Here is a 21,057-nt window from a genome sequence, read left to right as displayed (position 1 = left end):
TGCAACATACAGGTCTAAAATATTGCAAGTCACTGAAGAAATAAATATGCCCTGTTCAAAGTCAGCCCATTGGGTGACACTAATGTTGAATACATTTTCCATTTTTAAACCTTTTTGAATACAGTACACAATATAATGTAACATTCACAGTGAGTTTTATTCCTTTTTAGGCTGAACACTAATATTGAACTTTGTAATAGTTTGAAAAACTTATTGAATGATAAAGAAGCCTTGGATTCCTTGGATCCAGAAACAAGGTATTTCTATATTTTGTTCCTTTTCCTTTTCACCCATGATCTCTGAGAAAATCACCAGTTTTATGTCTAAAGGTAAGCCACAGAGCCGAAAATCGGTGTATTGATAAGTCTATGTTATCGAAACACTGCAGCTTGACAGTAGATGGTCTGTGGGCATCTCTCGGTTATCTTAGTAGTTACTAATCCATTCAAAGTCTCTTCAGTAACTCAGACATAACATCAGCGAACACCCACCAGAATCCCACCAGCTTCGGACAAACCCAAAACGTGTCGAAATGGTTCGCAGGCCCCCTCCCGCGCACCGCCCACACCTATCCTCCACCCCCTCAAAGAACCTGCTCATTCTGGCCACCGTCATGTGCGCCCTATCAACCACTTTGAATTGAATAAGGCTTATCCTGGCCCATAAAGAGGATGCGTTCACTCTTCTCAGAGCCTCCTCCCATAACCCAGCCTCCACCTCCCTCACCATCTCTTCATCCCACTTTTGTTTAACTTCTCCTATCGGGGCTCCCTCCCAATCCATTGATTCCTTATAAATCTCTGACACCCTCACCAACTCCTGTTTTCGACACAAGTTGTCCTGCAGCCCCCAGGAAAGGACTGCACCTGCTGCTAACATAATCCCACAGCTGTAAGTACCGGAACCCACTCCCGCTGGGCAGCTCGTACACCTCTTCCAATTCCTCTAGGCTCGAGAAGCTGCCCCCCACAAATAGGTTCCCAAACCACTCGATTGCCGCCCGCCGCCACCCCACGTCCCACCCCCCTGGAGCAAATCTATGATTCGCACATTGGTGCCCAAGCCAAGGCACGTTCCAAACTCTGGTGCTGCCGCCACTGTCCCCACGCCCTCAGGGCTGCCACTGACGTGGGGTTGTTGGCAGGCGAGGAGGTGTGCGAGCGTGGAAGGGATGCCATTCGGGGATATGTGGAGCTGAATGACACGGGTGAGGTTTCGGTCTCCACGCTATGGGAGGCGCTTATGGCAGTGCTCGGGGCGAGTTTATATCGATTTGGGTGCACAGGGACAGGAGAGGGCACAGATGGCTAGGGTGGTGGAGGAGATCTTGCGGGTAGATAGGAGGGAGGTCCTGGAGGCAGGCTTCTTGAAGGAGCGGCAGAAGCTCCAGACGGAGTTCGGGTTGGTGTGAACGTGGAAGGCAGTGGGACAGTTAAGGAGGGCCAGGGGGGCAGTGTATGAATATGGGGAGAAGGCGAGGGGGAAGGAGAAAGCAGGAGGCAACGAGGGAGATCGGGAAGGTGAAGGACGGGCTGGGAAGTGGGTCTTAGACCCGGTGGGGGTGGATGGGGCGTTTGAGGAATTTTATAAGCGGTTGAACTCAGTGGAATGGGTTAAAGTGTGTCCGTTTCAATGCAAGGAGTGTCAGGAATAAGGGAGATGAACTTAGAGCATGGATCAGTACTTGGAACTACGATGTTGTGACCATTATGGTGACATGGATTTCACAGGGGCAGGAATGGTTGTTAGATGTTCCGGGTTTTAGATGTTTTAAGAAGAATAGGGAGGGAATTAAAAGAGGAGGGGGAGTGGCACTGTTAATTAGGGAGTGCACCACAGCTGCTGAAAAGGAGGTAGTTGAGGAGGGTTTGTCTCCTGAGTCAGTATGGGTGGAAGTCAGAAACAAGAAAGGAACAGTCGCTCTATTGGGAGTTTTCTATAGACCCCCAATAGCAGCAGAGAAATAGAGGAACAGATTGGGCGTCAGATCTTGGAAAAGTGCAGAAGTAACAGAGTTGTTGTCATGGGTGACTTCAACTTCCCTAATATTGACTGGAACCTCCTCAGTGCAAATGGTTTGGATGGAGCAGATTTTTGTCAGGTGTGTACAGGAAGGAGTCCTGACTCAATATGTAGATAGGCCGACTAGGGGGGAGGCCATAATGGACTTGGTGCTCGGCAACGAACCAGGCCAGGTGTCCGATGTCTCGGTGGGAGAGCATTTCGGTGACAGTGACCATAACAGTTACCATAGTCATGGAGAGGGATAGGAACACAGTATGGGAAGGCATTTAATTGGGAGAGGGGAAATTATACTGCTATTAGTCAGGAGCTGAGGAGCATAAAGTGGGAACAATTGTTCTTGGGGAAATGCACAACAGTAATGTGGGGATTGTTTAAGGAGCACATGCTGTGAGTGCTGAATAGTTTTGTCCCACTGAGACGAGGAAGGAATGGTAAGGTGAAGAAGCCTTGGATGACAAGAGAAGTGGAGCTTCTAGTCAAGAGGAAGAAGGAAGCTTACGTAAGGTTGAGGAAGCAAGGATCTGACTCGGCTCTAGAGGGTTACAAGGTAGCCAGGAAGGAACTCAAAAATGGACTGAGGAGAGCTAGAAGGGGGCATGAAAAAGCCCTGGCGGGAAGGATTAGGGAAAACCCCAAGGCGTTCTACATTTATGTGAGAAATAAGAGGATGATCAGAGTGAGAGTAGGTCCGATCAGGGATAGTGGAGGGAGGTCCTGTGCCTAGAGTCTGAAGAGATGGGTGAGGCACTAATTGAATACTTTGCTTCAGTATTCACTAGAGAGAAGGATCTTGTTGCCCATGAGAACAGTGAACCAGGTTAATAGACTCGAACAGGTTGATATTAAGATGGAGGATATGCTGGAAATTTTGAAAAGCATCAGGATAGATAAGTCCCCTGGGCCTGACGGGATATACCCAAGGTTACTACGGGAAGTGAGGGAGGAGATTACTGCGCCGTTGGTGATGATCTTTGCGTCCTCACTCTCCAGTGGAGTAGTACCGGATGATTGGAGGGAGGCGAATGTTGTTCCCCTGTTCAAGAAAGGGAATAGGGAAATCCCTGGGAATTATAGACCCATCAATCTTACGTTTGTGGTGAGCAAAATATTGGAAATGTATCTGAGATAGGATTTATGATTATTTAGAAAAACATAGTTTGATTAAAGATAGTCAGCATGGCTTTGTGAGGGGCAGGTCATGCCTCACAAGCCTCATTGAATTCTTTGAGGATGTGACGAGACACATTGATGAAGGTCGGGCAGTGGATGTGGTGTATATGGATTTCAGTAAGGCATTTGATAAGGTTCCCCATGGTAGGCTCATTCAGAAAGTTAGGGGTCATGGGATACAGGGAAATTTGGCTGTCTGGATACAGAATTGGCTGGCCGAAAGAAGACAGTGAGTGGTAGTGGATGGAAAGTATTCTGCCTGGAGATTGATGACCAGTGGTGTCCCGCAAGGATCTGTTCTGGGACCTCTGCTCTTTGTGGTTTTTATAAATGACTTAGATGAGGAAGTGGAAGGGTGGGTTAGTAAGTTTGCCGATGACACGAAGGTTGGTGGAGTTGTAGATAGTGTTGAGGGTTGTTGCAGGTTACAGCAGGACATTGACAGGATGTAGAGCTGGGCTGAGAAGTGGCAGATGGAGTTCAACCTTGATAAATGTGAAGTGATTCATTTTGGAAGGTCAAATTTGAATGTTGAATACAGGGTTAAAGGCATATGGAAATATGTAGGAACAGAGGGATCTTTGGGTCCACGCACATGGATCCCTCAAAGTTGCCAGCCAGGTTGATGGGGTTGTTAAGAAGGTGTATGGTGTGTTGGCTTTCATTAACGGGGATAGAGTTTAAGAGCCACGAGGTTTTGCTGCAGCTTTATAAAACTCTAGTTAGACCACACTTAGAATATTGTGTCCAGTTCTGGTCACCTCATTATAGGAAGGATGTGGATGCTTTTGAGAGGGTACAGAGGAGATTTACCAGAATGCTGCCTGGACTGGAGGGCATGTCTTCTGAAGACAGGTTGAGGGAGCTAGGGCTTTTCTCACTGGAGCGAAGAAGGCAGAGAGGTGACTTGATAGAGATGTACAAGGTGATGAGAGGCATGGATAGAGTGGATAGCCAGAGACTTTTCCCCAGGGTGGAAATGAGTATCACGAGGGGACATAATTTTAAGGTGACTGGAGGAAGGTATAGGGGAGATGTCAGAGGTAGGTTCTTTACACAGAGAATGGTGGGTGTGTGGAATGCACTGCCAGCAGAGGTGGTGGAGTCAGAGTCATTAGGGACATTTAAGCAACTCTTAGACAGGCACATGGACAGCAGTAAATTGAAAGGTTGTAGGTTAGGTTTTTAAAAAATATATATTTTATTGAAATTTTTTTCCCTGAGCAACATTTTTCCCGCTTACAAAACAAGCGAAACGATAACAGTAACAAAACAGAAATTTTAAAACTTTTTAACAATAATAATAATAGTAGTAATAATATACAAGTAACAAAACCTCGTACTCTATTGACCTATACTCAACTGCCTCCCCCCCCTCCCCCCTGGGTTGCTGCTGCTGGTCATCCGTCTTCCCTCTAACGTTCCCCTAGGTAGTCGAGAAATGGCTGCCACCGCCTGGTGAACCCTTGAGCCGATCCTCTCAGGGCAAACTTTATCTGCTCCAGTTTAATAAACCCCGCCATATCGTTTACCCAGGCCTCCAGTCCGGGGGGTTTCGCCTCCTTCCACATGAGTAGGATCCTGCGCCGGGCTACGAGGAACGCAAAGGCCACGACATCGGCCTCTTTCGCCTCCTGCACTCCCGGCTCTTCCGCTCCAAATAGAGCTAACCCCCAGCCTGGTTTGACCCGGGCCTTCACCACCTGCGAAATCACTCCCGTCACTCCCTTCCAATACCCTTCCAGTGCTGGGCACGCCCAAAACATATGTGCGTGGTTTGCCGGGCTCCCGCCACACCTCCCACATTTGTCCTCCACTCCAAAGACCCTGCTCAATCTTGCCCCCGTTATGTGTGCTCTATGTAGCACCTTAAATTGAATCAGGCTAAGCCTGGCGCATGAGGAAGAGGAATTTACCCTGCTCAGGGCATCAGCCCACATACCCTCCTCTATCTCCTCCCCTAATTTTTCTTCCCACTTTCTTTTTAGTTCGCCCACCGACTCCTCCCCCTCTTCCCTCATCTCTCTATAAATCTCTGACACCTTGCCCTCTCCGACCCACACCCCTGAAAGCACCCTGTCCTGTATCCCCTGTGTCGGGAGCAACGGAAATTCCCTCACCTGTTGTCTAGTAAACGCCCTCACCTGCATATATCTCAAGAAATTCCCCCGGGGTAACTTATACTTTTCCTCCAGTGCTCCCAAGCTCGCAAAAGTCCCATCTATGAATAAATCTCCCACCTTCCTAATTCCCAACCGGTACCAGCTCTGAAATCCTTCATCCATTCTTCCTGGTGCGAACCTATGGTTGTTCCTGATAGGGGACCCCACCAGGGCTCCCCGCACCCCTCTCTGTCGCCTCCACTGTCCCCATATGTTCAGTGTTGCCGCCACCACCGGGTTCGTGGTGTACTTTTTCGGTGAGAACGGTAGCGGCGCCGTCACCAGCGCCTCTAGACCCGTCCCTTTACAGGACCTTCTCTCCAGCCTTTTCCACGCCACTCCCTCACCCTCCATCATCCATCTACGTATCATTGCCACATTGGCGGCCCAATAATAATCTCCCAAATTCGGTGGTGCCAGTCCTCCTCTGTACCTACTGCGCTGCAGGAACCCCCTCCTTACTCTCGGAACTTTCCCTGCCCACACAAAGCTCGTAATGCTCCTATCTATTTTATTAAAAAAGGTCCTGGTGATTAAAATAGGGAGACATTGAAATACAAATAAGAACCTCGGGAGGACCATCATCTTAATTGCCTGCACCCTGCCCGCCAGCGATAAAGGCTGCATGTCCCACCTCTTAAAGTCCTCCTCCATTTGTTCTACCAGCCGTGTCAGATTAAGTCTGTGCAAGGTTCCCCAGCTCCTAGCGATCTGAATCCCCAAGTATCGGAAGTTTCTTTCCACTTTCCTTAGCGGTAAGCCTTCTATCTCTCTACTCTGGTCCCCTGGATGTATCACATATAATTCACTCTTCCCCATGTTTAACCTATACCCCGAGAATTCCCCGAACCTCCTCAAGATTCGCATAACCTCTATCATCCCCCCCCGCTGGGTCCGACACGTATAGCAATAGGTCATCCGCATATAACGAGACTCGGTGTTCTTCTCCCCCTCTAGTCACCCCTCTCCATTTCCTGGAGTCTCTCAGCGCCATGGCCAGAGGTTCAATTGCCAGCGCAAACAACAATGGAGACAGCGGGCATCCCTGTCTTGTTCCCCTATATAATCGGAAATACTCCGATCTATGTCGACCTGTAACTACGCTTGCCGTTGGTGCCCCATAAAGTAGTCTAACCCAGCGAATAAATCCGTTCCCAAACCCAAACCTCCTTAACACTTCCCATAAATACTCCCACTCCACCCTATCAAATGCCTTCTCTGCGTCCATTGCCGCCACTATCTCTGCCTCCCCCTCCACTGAGGGCATCATTATCACCCCTAATAGCCGTCGCACGTTAACATTCAATTGTCTCCCTTTTACGAACCCTGTCTGGTCTTCGTGCACCACCCCTGGGACACAGTCCTCTATCCTCGATGCCAGCATCTTTGCTAGCAGTTTGGCGTCCACGTTCAATAGTGAAATAGGTCTATAGGACCCACACTGCATCGGATCTTTGTCCCTCTTCAAAATTAGCGATATCGTCGCCTCCGACATTGTCGGGGGTAGTGTCCCCCCCTTCCCTGGCCTCATTGAACGTCCTTGCCAACAACGGGGCCAACAAGTCCACATATTTTCTGGAGAATTCCACCGGGAACCCGTCTGGCCCTGGGGCCTTCCCTGCTTGCATGCTTCCCAGTCCCTTAATAACCTCGTCCACCTCAATCGGCGCCCCCAGGCCTGCCACCGCCTGCTCCTCCACTTTCGGGAACCTCAACTGGTCCAGGAACTGCCGCATCCCCTCCTCTCCCTCTGGGGGCTGAGACCTATACAGTTCTTCATAAAAGGTCTTAAACACCTCATTTATCTTTCCTGCCCTTCGCACGGTGTCTCCCCTTTCATCCCTAATTCCTCCTATCTCCCTCGCTGCTGCCCTCTTTCGCAGTTGGTGCGCCAACAGGCGACTAGCCTTTTCCCCATATTCATACCTCCTCCCCTGTGCCTTCCTCCACAGTACCTCCACCTTTCTGGTGGTCAGAAGGTCAAACTCGGTCTGGAGTCGTCTCCTCTCCCTGTACAGCTCCTCCTCCGGGGTCTCTGCAAATTCCCTGTCCACCCTTAAAATCTCCCCCAGTAATCTATCCCTTTCCTTGGCCTCTGTTTTCCTTTTGTGGGCCCCAATAGAAATCAGCTCTCCTCTGACCACCGCTTTTAGTGCTTCCCAGACCACTCCCACAGGGACCTCGCCGTCGTCATTGACCTCCAGGTATCTCTCGATACACCCCCTCACTCTTGCACACACTCCCTCATCTACCATGAGTCCCACATCTAATCGCCAGAGTGTTCTCTGCTCCCTGTCCTCTCCTACTTCCAGGTCCACCCAATGTGGGGCATGATCCGAAACCGCTATGGCTGAGTATTCAGTTTCTTCCACCCTAGAGATCAACGACCTTCCTAGAACAAAAAAATCTATCCGGGAGTACACTTTATGGACGTGGGAGAAGAAGGAATACTCCCTAGCCCTGGGTCTAAGAAATCGCCATGGATCCACTCCCCCCATTTGGTCCATAAACCCCTTAAGTACCTTGGCCGCTGCCGGCCTTCTTCCAGTCCTTGAGCTGGATCTATCTAGCCCCGGGTCCAGCACCGTATTGAAGTCCCCTCCTAAAATCAAATTTCCTGCCTCCAGGTCCGGAATACGCCCCAGCATCTGTCTCATGAACCCCGCATCGTCCCAATTTGGGGCTTACACATTAACCAACACGACCTCCATTCCCTCCAGCCTACCACTCACCATTACATATCTACCTCCACTATCTGCCACGATGTTCTTTGCTTCAAATGCTACCCGTTTCCCCACCAAAATGGCCACCCCTCTGTTCTTTGCGTCCAGTCCTGAGTGGAACACCTGTCCCACCCATCCTTTCCTTAGCCTAACTTGGTCCGCCACCTTTAGGTGCGTCTCTTGGAGCATAACCACGTCTGCCCTTAGTCCTTTCAAATGCGCGAGCGCTCGGGCCCTTTTTATCGGCCCATTCAGGCCTCTCACGTCCCACGTGATCAGCCTCACTGGAGGGCTACCTGCCCCCCTCCCGTGTCGACTAGCCATTACCTTCTCTAGGCCAGTCCCATATCCCGCCTCCGCGCTCCCGCTCGCTCCCCCAGCGTCTCATTCCGCCCCCGACCACCACCTCTTTAGCCATTTCTTTTTGGATTTCCGCAGCAGCAACCCAGTTGTCCCCCCCCCCCCCCCCCCGCTAGATCCCTATCTAGCTTGATTGCTCCCCCCATATCACTTCCGTAAGTCAGCTGACTTCAACTGACCCCGGCTACTCCTGCTCGCTCCTCGGCCCCCCCGGTGTGAGGGAACTCCCATCCGCCTTGCGCCTGTTTTCCCGCCTTATTCTTTCTGGCGCGGGAACATCCCTTTACCTGTCCCGCCTCTTATGGCGCAGCTCCCTTTTCCCTCCCCCTCTCCTTCCCCATTCTCTGACTATGTCCCGCCTCTCCCCCCTCACCGGCGCCCACATTTCCCCAGTGTCCCCCCCCTTCCCTGTTTACTTCTCGCTTAACTTTCACCATCCCATTAACAAAAACAATAATAACAACAATAACAGTTCCCTGCAGCATCAGTCCCTCAGTTCCGGTCCAGTTTCTCTTCATTGATGAAGGACCATGCTTCCTCCGCCGTCTTGAAATAATATTGTCTCTCCTGATGCGTGACCCATAGTCTTGCCGGCTGCAGCATCCCAAACTTCACCTTCCTTTTGTGCAAAACCTCTTTGGCTCGGTTGAAGCTCGCCCTCCTTCTCGCCACCTCCGCACTCCAATCCTGGTAGATCCTTACCACTGCATTCTCCCATCTGCTACTCCGCACCTTTTTGGCCCATCTCAGGACCTCTTCTCTGTCCTTAAGGCGGTAGAATCGCACGATTATCGCCCTCGGTGGTTCTCCCGCTTTTGGTCTTCTCGCCGGGATCCGATTTGCCCACTCCACCTCCATGGGGCCCGCAGGGGCCTCAGCACCCATCAGTGAGCTCAGCATCTTACTTGCGTACGCTCCACAGTCCACTCCTTCCACACCCTCCGGGAGACCTAGTATCCTAAGGTTCTTCCTTCGCGCTCCATTTTCAAGGGCCTCAATCCTGTCAGCACACTTTTTATGAAGTGCCTCGTGTGTCTGAGTCTTGACCGCCAGGCCCAGGACCTCGTCCTCAATACCTGACACCTTCTGCTCCACCACGCGAAGTTCCGTCTCCTGGGTCTTTAAAGTCTCCTTAAGCCCCTCAATTGCCTGTAGCAACGGGGTCATTACCTCCTTCTTCAGCAGGTCCATGCACCGTCTCATCACCTCGTCCTGCTCAGGCCCCCATGTCACCTGTGGTTTCTCTGCCGCCATTTTGTTTCACTCCCTCTCTCTCTCTCTCTGATCTTCTGGCTGCAGATTCTTTGGGCTGCAGCCGCCGCCGCCGGTTTTTCCCTCCGTCTTTCGGGGGGGGCTCCCTTCCCTCGCGCCTCGCACCGGGTTTTACGGCCGTCCAAGAGCCGTAGTTCTTAAAAGAGCCCGAAGTTCTGTCGGAGCTGGAGCCGCCGAAACGTGCGGCTAGCTCATCCCTGCCGCAACCGGAAGTCGTCGTTGTAGGTTAGGTTGATCTTAGATTAGGATAAATGGTCGGCACAACAGCGTGGGCTGAAGGGCCTGTACTGTGCTGTACTGTTCTATGTTATATGAATCGGAGCCCCTGGTGGAGTGAAAGAGGGAATGCGGCAATTTCTAGATGGGTTAGAGTTCCCTAAAGTGGAGGACGATCTGGTAGAGGGGCTGGGGGCACCCAGTTTAATTGGTGGAGGTGATGGAGGGCATGAGGGCGATGCAGGCAGGGTAGGCCCCAGGCCTGGATGGGTTCCAGGTGGAATTTTCTAAAAGGTTTTCTGGGGATCTGGATCTCCCTCAGCAGCATCCCAACTTCAGGTACCAACGAGGTCAGCTGCTCCTTGTGCTCTCCTACCACCACCTCCACCTTCTGGATTGCCTGGCTTTGGGTCTCCAGCCTCAACTCCATATGGTCTATCTCTGCTTTCAGTGGGTCTACCATCTTCGCCAGGTCTTCCTGAACCTGAGAAGTCTTGGGAAATTCTAGCATGGTGGCAGTATTGGCAGAAGTCACTTATGCCACACTTTCCTGGAACTTTGTTCATATTGCCATTACAGTGATGCCTGTTTTCAGTAACATGTGGATCAATATCTGCACATATTAAGATGCCAATCAGAGCTTGGGAAATGAAGGATTCTGCCCTCCTTTTTAAAACATAAATATAGAATATCCATTTCTTTTTTTCCAATTAAGGGGCAATTTAGAGTGGCCAATTCACCCTGCACATCTTTCTGGGTTGTGATGATGAGACGCACCCAGACATGGGGAGAATGTGCAAACTCCACACAGACAGTGACCCGGGGCCGGGATCGAACACCCGGGTCCTCGGCGCCATGATGCAGCAGTGCTAACCACTGCACCATCATGCTGCCCCATCTGCCCTCCTTTTGAATGTCTCAAACAGCTGTCTTTTCGCTACCTCAAGTTTCGTGTACTATCTTATCTCTGACCATCCCACACAGAATGTCTGTAATCAGGTACTTTATCATATAATTTTGAATTTATTGCGTATTGGTAACTTTAACTAAAATTGTAATGTTAAATTTTATCCAATTGGGAAATAATGCACTAATATTTAGATTTTCTTTAAACTGTCGCTTGATAATTGAGCTACAAAAATATTTGATTTTTCTTATTACAGGAGAGTCGCAGAACTGTTTATGTTTGACTTTGAGATCAGCGGAATTCATCTGAATGAGGAAAAGGTATTTTTTTTTAAAAATATGAATGAAGAAAGTGAAGAGCTTGCACTCACAGAGCACCTTTCACAAGCTCGGGACGTCTGAAAACTCTATGCAGTTGATTAAGAAGTGTACCCACTATTGCAATACAGAGAAATGTGGCAGCCAACTTAGCCCAATGTGCCACAAACAACAATGCGATAATGACGAATAATCTATTTATTTAGTGATGTTGGTTGAGAGTCTGGATAATGGGAGCGTGTCTTTGTAAATGGTCATGGAATGTTTTATTTCATGTACTTTTACAAAGAACAAAGGAAAGTACAGCACAGGAACAGGCCCTTCGGCCCTCCAAGCCCGTGCCGACCATGCTGCCCGTCTAAACTAAAATCTTCTACACTTCCTGGGTTCGTATCCCTCTATTCCCATCCTATTCATGTATTTGTCAAGATGCCCCTTAAATGTCACTATTGTCCCTGCTTCCACCATCTCCTCCGGCAGCGAGTTCCAGGCACCCACTACCCTCTCTGTAAAAAAATAAAAAAATAAAAAAAAAACTTGCCTCGTACATCTCCTCTAAACCTTGCCCCTCGCACCTTAAACCTATGCCCCCTAGTAATTGACCCTTCTACCCTGGGGAGAAGCCTCTGACTATGCACTCTTATCTATGCCCCTCATAATTTTGTAGACCTCTATCAGGTCGCCCCTCAACCTCCGTCGTTTCAGTGAGAACAAACCGAGTTTATTCAACCGCTCCTCATAGCTAATGCCCTCCATACCAGGCAACATCCTGGTAAATCTCTTCTGCACCCTCTCTAAAGCCTCCACATCCTTCTGGTAGTGCGGCAACCAGAATTGAACACTATACTCCAAGTGTGGCCTAACTAAGGTTCTATACAGCTGCAACATGACTTGCCAGTTCGTATACTCAATGCTCCGCCCAATGAAGGCAAGCATGCCGTATGCCTTCTTAAAGTTCTTGGAGTGCACAGCAAATGTTTTGCTGATCTGGAGCATGGAAAAGATTTTTAAGGGCATGAAACATGATAATTGGTGAATCATGTTAAAATAATACTTTAAAAAAAATATTTTTATTGAAGCATTTGCAAAATTTTTATAACAATAACAAACAAAGCAATAATAACATAAACATCAACATGGTAAACTAGACATTTCCCACCCAACCGCCCCCCTCCCCTTCAGAATGCTGTTTCTGCTGACATATTAATTTTCCCCAAGAAAGTCGACGAACGGCTGCCACCTCCGAGAGAACCCCAGCATTGACCCCCTCAGGGAAAACTTTATTTTCTCCAGCTTCAGAAACCCAGCCATGTCACTGACCCAAGTCTCCACATTCGGGGGAGGGGGGCTTTGAGTCCCTCCACATTAAAAGGATCCGTCTCTGGGCTACCAGGGAGGCAAAGGCCAAAACGTTGGTCTCTTTCACTCCCTGAACTCCCGGGTCTTCTGATACTCCAAAGATCGCCACCTCTGGACTCGGCACCACCCGCGTACCTAGCACCTTGGACATTGCCTTGGCAAACCCCTGCCAGAATCCTTCTGATCACTGTTTTGAGATGCCCCCTCGCTATGAAATTCCCCTCTTATAGAACATACAGTGCAGATGGAGGCCATTCGGCCCATCGAGTCTGCACCAACCCACTTAAGTCTCACTTCCACCCTATCCCCGGAACCCAATGACCCCTCCTAACCTTTTAGTCACGAAGGGCAATTTATCATGGCCAATCCACCTAACCTGCACGTCTTTGGACTGTGGGAGGAAACCGGAGCACCCGGCGGAAACCCACGCAGACACTGGGAGAACGTACAGACAGTGACCAACTGGGGAATCGAACCTGGGACCTGGCGCTGTGAAGCCACAGTGCTATCCACTTGTGCTACCGTGCTGCCCCATGCATTTCATTCCCAAGGACTAAATCCAGCAATGCCTCCTTCCCTGCTGGCAGGAAACATGCTGATCAAGAAAATATTATATATTTTGCTTAATTCCCTTATCTGTTTCAAGCTAATTTTATATATGTGCATGTTATATAAAAGGCATATTGTTAATTTCAAACAAGCCACTGTAGTTACTGTTGTAAGATGCACTGCAGCTAATTTGCACAGAATACGACCTCAGAAATACCAGCTGATCTGTCTTAGTATTATTTAGGGATGCTGTTGGGGAGTAAATCTGGAGAATGCCCCTGGCTGTCTTCAAATAGTGCCACGGATTTTTTTACAGCCACCCGAGAGGGCAAATGGGACCTCATACAAACAGAAATTACTAGCAATTCAGAAATACACTGAGTGCAAGTCTTATGCCCTCTTTTCGCTTCAGTGGAGCTTGAGTCCATGACTTGTGTCTTTGAGGCAGGAGTTTTACCTCTGTGCCAAGGCTGACACTGTATTTTGCACGGGCAAAAAGCAGCAGACATTCTATGCTTGTGATGTCCCCGGAAAAGCACTGACTATTTCGGTAGAATTGATTGAGGGAAAAAGTTTGGCTAAGACATCAGGAGAACCTGCTGCACAGAACGCTATCTTAACACTGAGCTCAGATCATGATGTAGTATCCAAACCCACAAAGTTTTGGCCCAGGGGCTATCAACTGAACAAGCAACTTAAGAGTGGCAGTATGATGAAGTGATTTTATAAGGGATATCAACAGAACAGTGGCATAATGGCTGAAAGATTGACTGATGCTTAAATGAAGTTTGAAGAATGGAGGTGCATATCAGGGCATATGTTAGAAGATCCCTGCATCCAAACGGGCTAGACCTTTGTGGAGCTGCATGAGAATTGCCTTAGGCTTTGTGTGAAAGGGAGCTTGGGCTACAGTTTTATAAATAACCAAAAATTAATGCAAATCAGTTGGGAACATTTGAGGAGAGACCATGAGACAGCTGCTGAAAGCTACCTTCCAATGCTGCCGTAAGACTAGTCACGTGCCGATGAATAAATCGTCCTTTTCCTTTTTTATGAAAAGATATTTGGCTGAACTGTATCTCCCCTGAATAACACCGTTGATGTTGGAGATGTGGGCAGCACGGTAGCATAGTGATTAGCGCAATTGCTTCACAGCTTCAGGGTCCCAGGTTTGATTCCCGGCTGGGTCACTGTCTATGCGGAGTCTGCACTTTCTCCCCGTGTGTGCGTGGGTTTCCTCCGGGTGCTCCGGTTTCCTCCCACAGTCCAAAGGTGTGCAGGTTAGGTGGATTGGCCATGCTAAATTGCCCATAGTGTCCAAAGTTGCCCTTAGTGTTGGTTGAGTGGGGTTACTGGGTTATGGGGATAGGGTGGTGTGGGCTTGGGTTGGGTGCTCTTTCCAAGAGCCGGTGCAGACTCGATGGGCCGAATGGCCTCCTTCTGCACTGTAAATTCTATGGTAATGATGCACGAGCTGATCTACTTTCAGGAAGTATGTTGTGTGTACAGCCAGTGAGTTCCTATTCATTAATTTTAATAAGTGGCATATCATGGAAATTCATCTGTGATTTCCTGCATTGCGCACCTGTGAAATCAGTTATAATATACTAAAAAATGGCTTAAATTGCACGGTTCTATTCCTCCCCATGATATTTGCTTCCATTCCTCCCACATGTATGTGAGAATAATGTTGTGTCTTTTGTCCTTATAGCGTAGAAGGGTGGTAAACCTCAACGTTCAAATGCTGGACTTGAACAATAGTTTTCTACTGGGCACTCACCTCCCCAACAAGATTGACCAAAATGCTATCCCAGAACACATTCATCACTATTTCTCAATGGAAAAGGATCATATTCATATCAATGGCCTTCATGCAGATGCATCTGATGATTTGGTAAGTTTGATGTATTGGACAAAGTTTGTGTTGAATTCCTTTTGTGTATCATGCACTATTTAGAGCTTCCTATATTTAATGCATATTTCTAATCATTCATTGTGATTCAGTTGCAACTGACTTGCAGCACCCAAGTTGCATTTATAATAGGTGGTGTTTAAATAATTTGTTTATGAAAATGTTGCAAGGACTGCAAAGAAAGGAGCTTGCTTGATGGATTATTGGATTACAGTTCTTGCTATTCCATAGTTTAAATGTTTTTGTTTCCTTTGATGGGACAAAATGGTACAAATTGTAAAATTTGTGAAAATACTGCGGATGCTGAAACAAGAACCGAGGATGCTGGGGAAACTGTCTGGTCTGGCAGCATCTATTAGGAGAGAAAGCAGTTAACTTTCGGGTCCTTTGACTGTCAGATCTGAAGGGAGGGATAATGTGTTAGAGCTGTAAGAAATTGCAACAAAAAGTTGCAACTTTAAGAACAAAAGGCAGGTGGCCTCGATGTTGGAGGGGGAAATGGTGGTTTGCATTGACACAATACATGCGTGGGATTATTTAAAAATAAGGAGTTTAAGATGGAGCACAAAGGACGGTTCTGACGAAGAGTCAAAGGACTCGAAACGCTAACTCTGCTTTCTCTCCTAATAGATGCTGCCAGACCTTGTGTGTTCTCCCAACCTCTTCTGTTCTTGGTACAAATTGGACTTTTTTGAAAACAAGACTGGTCATGCATTCTTTATTTAGGAAGAGCTGTATGAAGGAATGACAAGATATCAGTGAGAGAATTCCATCAGGGCCAGAGAATTCTGCTGCTCACCTGCTGCTCAGGAAGTGAGAATGTTGCTGCGATTGGGAACTGAAACTGAGGGGAAGTTAAAGAGGTTCCAGGCTGGGAGAGGGAGCATCAATGTTTTTTAAGTTAATGGGATGTGCGCATCACTGACTACACCATTATTTATTGACCGTCCCTAATTGTCCTTGAAAAGCTGCCTTCTTAATCGTTGTCCAGTGATGTAGGTACACCCACAGTGCGTAAGTACACCCACAGTGCTGATTGTGAGTTCGGGATTTTGACCTAGCAACAGTGAAGGAGCAGCAATATATTTTAAAGTCAGCATGGTGAGTGGCTTGGAGGGGAACTTCCAAGTGTTGGTGTTCCCATGTGTCTGCTTCCTTTATCCCTCTAGATGGTAGCAGTTGTGGGTTTGGGAGGAGCCATTTAAGAAGCCTTTCTTAGTTGCTGCAGTGCATCTTGTAGATGGTAAACACTACTGCCACTGTGTGTTGGTGGTGGAGGGTGTGAATGGTTGTGGTGCTGTCAAGCAGGCTGCTTTGTCCTTAGCTTCTTGAATGTTGTTGCAGCTGCACTCATTCAAGCAAGTGGAGAGTATTCCACCACACTCCTAACTTGTGCCTTGTAGACAGTGGACAGCTTTTGGGAAATGAGGCGAGTTTCACGCCGCAGGTCTCCGAGGCTCTGACCTGCTCTTGTCGCCACAGCATTTACATAGCTAGTCCAGTTCAGCTTCTCGTCCATGGTCACCCCCAGGATGTTGATAGTGGGGATTCAGCGATGTCAAGGGGAGTCATGAATGGTGCTGAAAACAGAATCACAAAATCTTTACAGTGCTGAAGGAGGCCATTTGGCACATCAAGCCTGCACCGGCTCTCTGGAGGAGCATTCTGCTTCGTCCAACTCCCTTGCCGTATCCCTGTAACCTTGCACATTCTCTCTTTTCAGATAGCAATCCAATTCCCTTTTGAATACCTCGATTGAACCTGCCTCCACCACTATCCGGAAGTACGTCCCATACGCCAACCACCCTCTGGGTGAAATAAATATTCTTCCCATCACTTCTACTACTTTTCCCATTATTTTGATTCTGTACCCTCTAGTTTTTAATGCTTTCTTGACACCGTTTCTCACCATTTATCTTGTCCACACCCTTCAGGATCTTGAATAATTCAATCAAGTCTCCTCTCCACCTTTTCTCCAAGAAAAACAGAACCACCCTCTCCCATCTATTCTCCATAGCTACAGTTTATCCCTGGAACCATTCTTGTGAATCTCCCTGATACTCTCTCCATTGTCTTTGCACCCTTCCTCGAGCATGGCGTCAAGAATTTGGCGCAGCACGCCAGATGAGACCTAACATTGTGCAATCATCAGCAAACAGCCCCACTTCTCACCTTGTGGTGGAAGGAAGGTCATTGATGAAGTAACTGAAGATTGTTGGGTGTGAACATTACCCTGAGGAACTCTTGCAGTAATGCCCTGGAAAGAGCTGATTTGCCTTCCGCAAACATCTTCCTTTGTGCTCATTATGATTCCAACCAGCGAAGAGTTGTTCCCCTGATTCCCATTTTTGTTCGGGCTCCGTGCTGCCACATTCGGTAAAATGATGCCTTGACATCAAGGGCACTCACTCTCACCTCACTTCGGATTCAGCTCTTTGTATATGTTTGAACCAAGGCTGTAATGAGGAGTGATCCTGGCGGAACCAAAACTGAGTATCTGCGAGCTGGTTATTATCAAGCAAGTGTCACTTGATCCCTTCCATTACTTTACTGATGAGTAGATTGATAGGACAGTAATTTGGCTGGGTTGAATTTGACCTGCTTTTTGTACACGGGAGGCGACCTGGGCAATTTATCACTTTGTAACCATGCTGGAAGAGCTTGGCTAGGGGTGCTGCAAGTTCTGGAGCACACGTCTTGTACTTTTGCTGGAATATTGTCAGGGCCCATAGTCTTTCAGTATCCATGCCTTCAACAGTTTCATGATATCACGTGGAGTCAATCGAATTGGCTGAAGACTGGCATCATCCATTTGACATTTCTGGCTAAAGATTATTGCAAATGCTTTAGTCTTCATTTGCACTGTTGTGCTGGGCTTCCCCATCATCTGAGGATGAGGATATTTGTGGCGCCACCTCCTCCAGTTCGTTTTTAATTGACCACCACCATTCACTACTGGATGTGGCAGAACTGCAGAGTTTAGATCTGATCCGTTGGTTGTGGAATTGTTTAGCTCTTTCTATCACTTGCTATGTATGCTGTTTGGTCCTGTTTTGTAGCTTCTTAGATTGACACCTCATTTTTAGGTATGCCTGGTTCTGCTCTGGGTAAGCCCTCTTGCACTCTTCATTGAACCAGTGTTAATCCCCTCTCTTGGTGGTAATACTAGAGTGGGGATTATGCTGAGCCATGAAGTTACAAATTGTGGCTGAGTCCAATTTTGTTGCTGCTGATCACAGTAAGAAGTCTTACAAAACCAGGATAAAGTCCAACAGGTTTGTTTCGATGTCGCTAGCTTTCGGAGCGCTGCTCCTTCCTCAGGTGAATCAAGTTGCTGCTGATGAGACAGCGTCTCGTTGTTGTCCAATCTAGAGTTGCTAGATCTGTTAGTCTATCCCATTTAGCACGGTGGTAGTGCCACACACGCAATGGAAGTGATCTGAACCCTTGGAACCAGGTGCAGAAAGAGAGACGGCAACATTATTAATTTGTTTGTATAATTGCTTTTAGAACTGACTCATTTTCTTTTTACTTCTGAATTACATTTGATTCCAACAGTGCAAACGCTAGCATGAATTACAATTTGCGGGAGACTGCATTTTGTTTAACATGTGCAACCACCATGCACTACTGTTAACCATGGCATCTAAATGGACTTGTGTCACAGGTAGGCTTATATTAACACTGCAACGAGGTTACTGTGAAAATTCCCTATTCGCCACACTCTGGTGCCTGTTCGGGTACACAGGAAGAATTCAGAATGTCCAGTTCACCTAACAAGCACATCTTTCGGGACCTGTGGGAGGAAACTGTGGCAGAATCAGGGAGAATGTGCAGACGCCGTACAATCAGTGACCCAAGCCGGGAATCAAACCCGGGTCCCTGGCGCTGTGAAGCAACAGCGCTAACCACTGTGCTACCGTGCTGCCCACAGTGTACTTCACAGCAGTGCAGGCCCTTGTGTAGATATAGTGCATCGAACTGTTTCAACATTACCTCATTTTGTACCATTAGTGATCATTCTGAATCTTTATTTAGATTCAAAGCATATTACTCCACTCATTGCTTGGATCCCAGGCATAAGTCTGTACTTCTCATGGTCTAAGCTCAGTGTCATATCAGAGATTGACGATATCGTAATGGTGAGCAGCATTGGACTTCACAGAGACACTGCATGGTGGGAAAAGTTGAGTTTGATTTCAGCAGGAGATTCCCAGTGAAATTGAAGTGTTGGGGATTTTGTGGTTGCCAATTGGGGGGGGAAAGGGCCTAGTGCAAGGATTGATAGCAGGTGCGGGGCTTGAAGAAGACTAGGAGGTGCAAGCCTGGAAGAGAGAAATAAGATTCAAACGAATCATGATACTGTGTTGTTGCAGATTTTTTTCTTTAAGTTGAATCGGGCACCATGATGAGCCAATGGGGAGGGCAGCTAAAATTAGATACTTCAATTAATTAAGAACTTTAAAAAATGCACAGAAGTAGACCATATGGTCTGTCAAACCTGCTCTGCCTTTCATTATAGCCATGGCTCATTTTCTGCATTGATTCCCACTTTCCTACCACTACTCCCCATGTCCCTTGATTCCCTGAGACTTCAAAAATATATCTAAACCTTAAATGTATTCCACGGTGAAGCATCCACAACCCTCGAGGTAGAGAATTCCAAATATTCACAACACTTTGAGTGAAGAAATTTTGCATTTCAATCCTAAATGATCAGTTCCTTTTCCTGCGACTGTGACTCGGAATCAGCCTCTCTATCCTGTCAGGCTCCTTCACAATCTTCTATGGTTCAATGAGATCACCTCTCATTCACCTAAATTCCAGACAATATCGACCCAATTCACTCAATCAGGGCAACCCGGAAACCAACCTAGTGAGCTTTCCCTGTACCACTCTCCAATGCCAGTATATCCTTCCCTAAATATGGAGATCAAAACTGCCACAGTACACCAAGTATGGTCCTGCCAAACCCTTGCACAACGTAGCATGACATCTCTATTGTTGTTCTCTAATCCTCTTGCAATAAAGGTCAATGTGCCACTTGCCTTCCTAAATGCTTACAGTGCCTGCATGCTAACTTGTATTCCTTGTATGGATCCACTCAAATCTCTCCAAATGTCAACATCTTGAAGCTTTATGCCTTAAAAATAAATATATTTGTTTCTGTTCTTTCTACCAAAGTGAATAACTTCCCACTTCCTGAAAATATACTCCGTTTGCCAACTTGTTGCCCATTCGCTAAATCAGTTTACATCTCTTTGTAGCTTAGTGTTCTTATCGTAGCTTACATTTCTACTTAGCTTTGTATCATAAGCAAACTTGGATTCATTACTCTTGGTCTGTTTGTCTATCCATTTATTCTTACATCCTGCTTCCTATCTGTTAATAAACCCTCCATTTGTGCTAATCTATGAGCCTTGCCTACAACTCCATGAGCCCTGACTTGCTTATCTAAGATAGTTCACGTTCCTTAAAATTTTAAAGTTGGCTTTGCAGAACCACCCTTTGGTCAGAGTTTTTATCTGCAGGCTGCTCAATATTTCTTTATAATGGCTCATAAAGCATGAAGCACAAGCAAGTCGTTCATGCTATTTGGTCTGTTCTGCCATTTTTGCTCCACACAAGCCTTTTTCGAACTCTCCTTTTATCTAAGTGTGTCAGTGTAGACTTCTATTCCTTTATCCCTAATTTGCTTATCTAGCTGCTATTTGCAGCAGCTACTTGTAGTGTGAGAGAGTTTGATTTTTTAATACTCTTTGGGTATAAACTTTCACCAGAACTTACTATTGGTTTTTCTGGTCTTATAACGCCCCTGGTTTTGGTGTCTCCCATAAGTGGAAACAAATTCTTATCTCCCTTACCAACTGCTTTCAATTTCTTTGAGTCTTTCCTATCTCTAGTCATTGCCTGTGAGCGGGTCAATCTTGCTGCATAATTTTCTTTGGTTCTTTGTAACTCTTGAATTTTCTTGATAATTTTAATGTAAAATTGATTAGATCGAAATCCCACTTCTCCCTGCTGGTTCTTGGAAGTTGCTGTGTGCTGCTAGAATAATTTAAAATTACTATTTGACAATTTGATG

The 21,057-nt window shown here is 47.2% G+C and overlaps 1 protein-coding gene across 2 annotated transcripts in view; it reads left to right on the top strand.

Annotated features, from left to right (window-relative positions):
• Positions 1-21,057, top strand: part of LOC140391874 (mitochondrial intermediate peptidase-like) — a 180,546-nt gene that overhangs the window by 13,448 nt on the left and 146,041 nt on the right. For both annotated transcript variants that reach the window (XM_072476864.1, XM_072476865.1), the window contains exons 4-6: positions 171-257; positions 11,092-11,155; positions 14,772-14,954. In XM_072476864.1, the coding sequence (XP_072332965.1) occupies positions 171-257; positions 11,092-11,155; positions 14,772-14,954 (334 nt within the window). The remainder of the gene's footprint in view (positions 1-170; positions 258-11,091; positions 11,156-14,771; positions 14,955-21,057) is intronic.

Source organism: Scyliorhinus torazame, chromosome 15 (assembly GCF_047496885.1).
Source record: "Scyliorhinus torazame isolate Kashiwa2021f chromosome 15, sScyTor2.1, whole genome shotgun sequence".
Lineage (NCBI taxonomy): Eukaryota > Metazoa > Chordata > Chondrichthyes > Carcharhiniformes > Scyliorhinidae > Scyliorhinus > Scyliorhinus torazame.
This window is presented reverse-complemented; position numbering and strand designations above follow the sequence as displayed.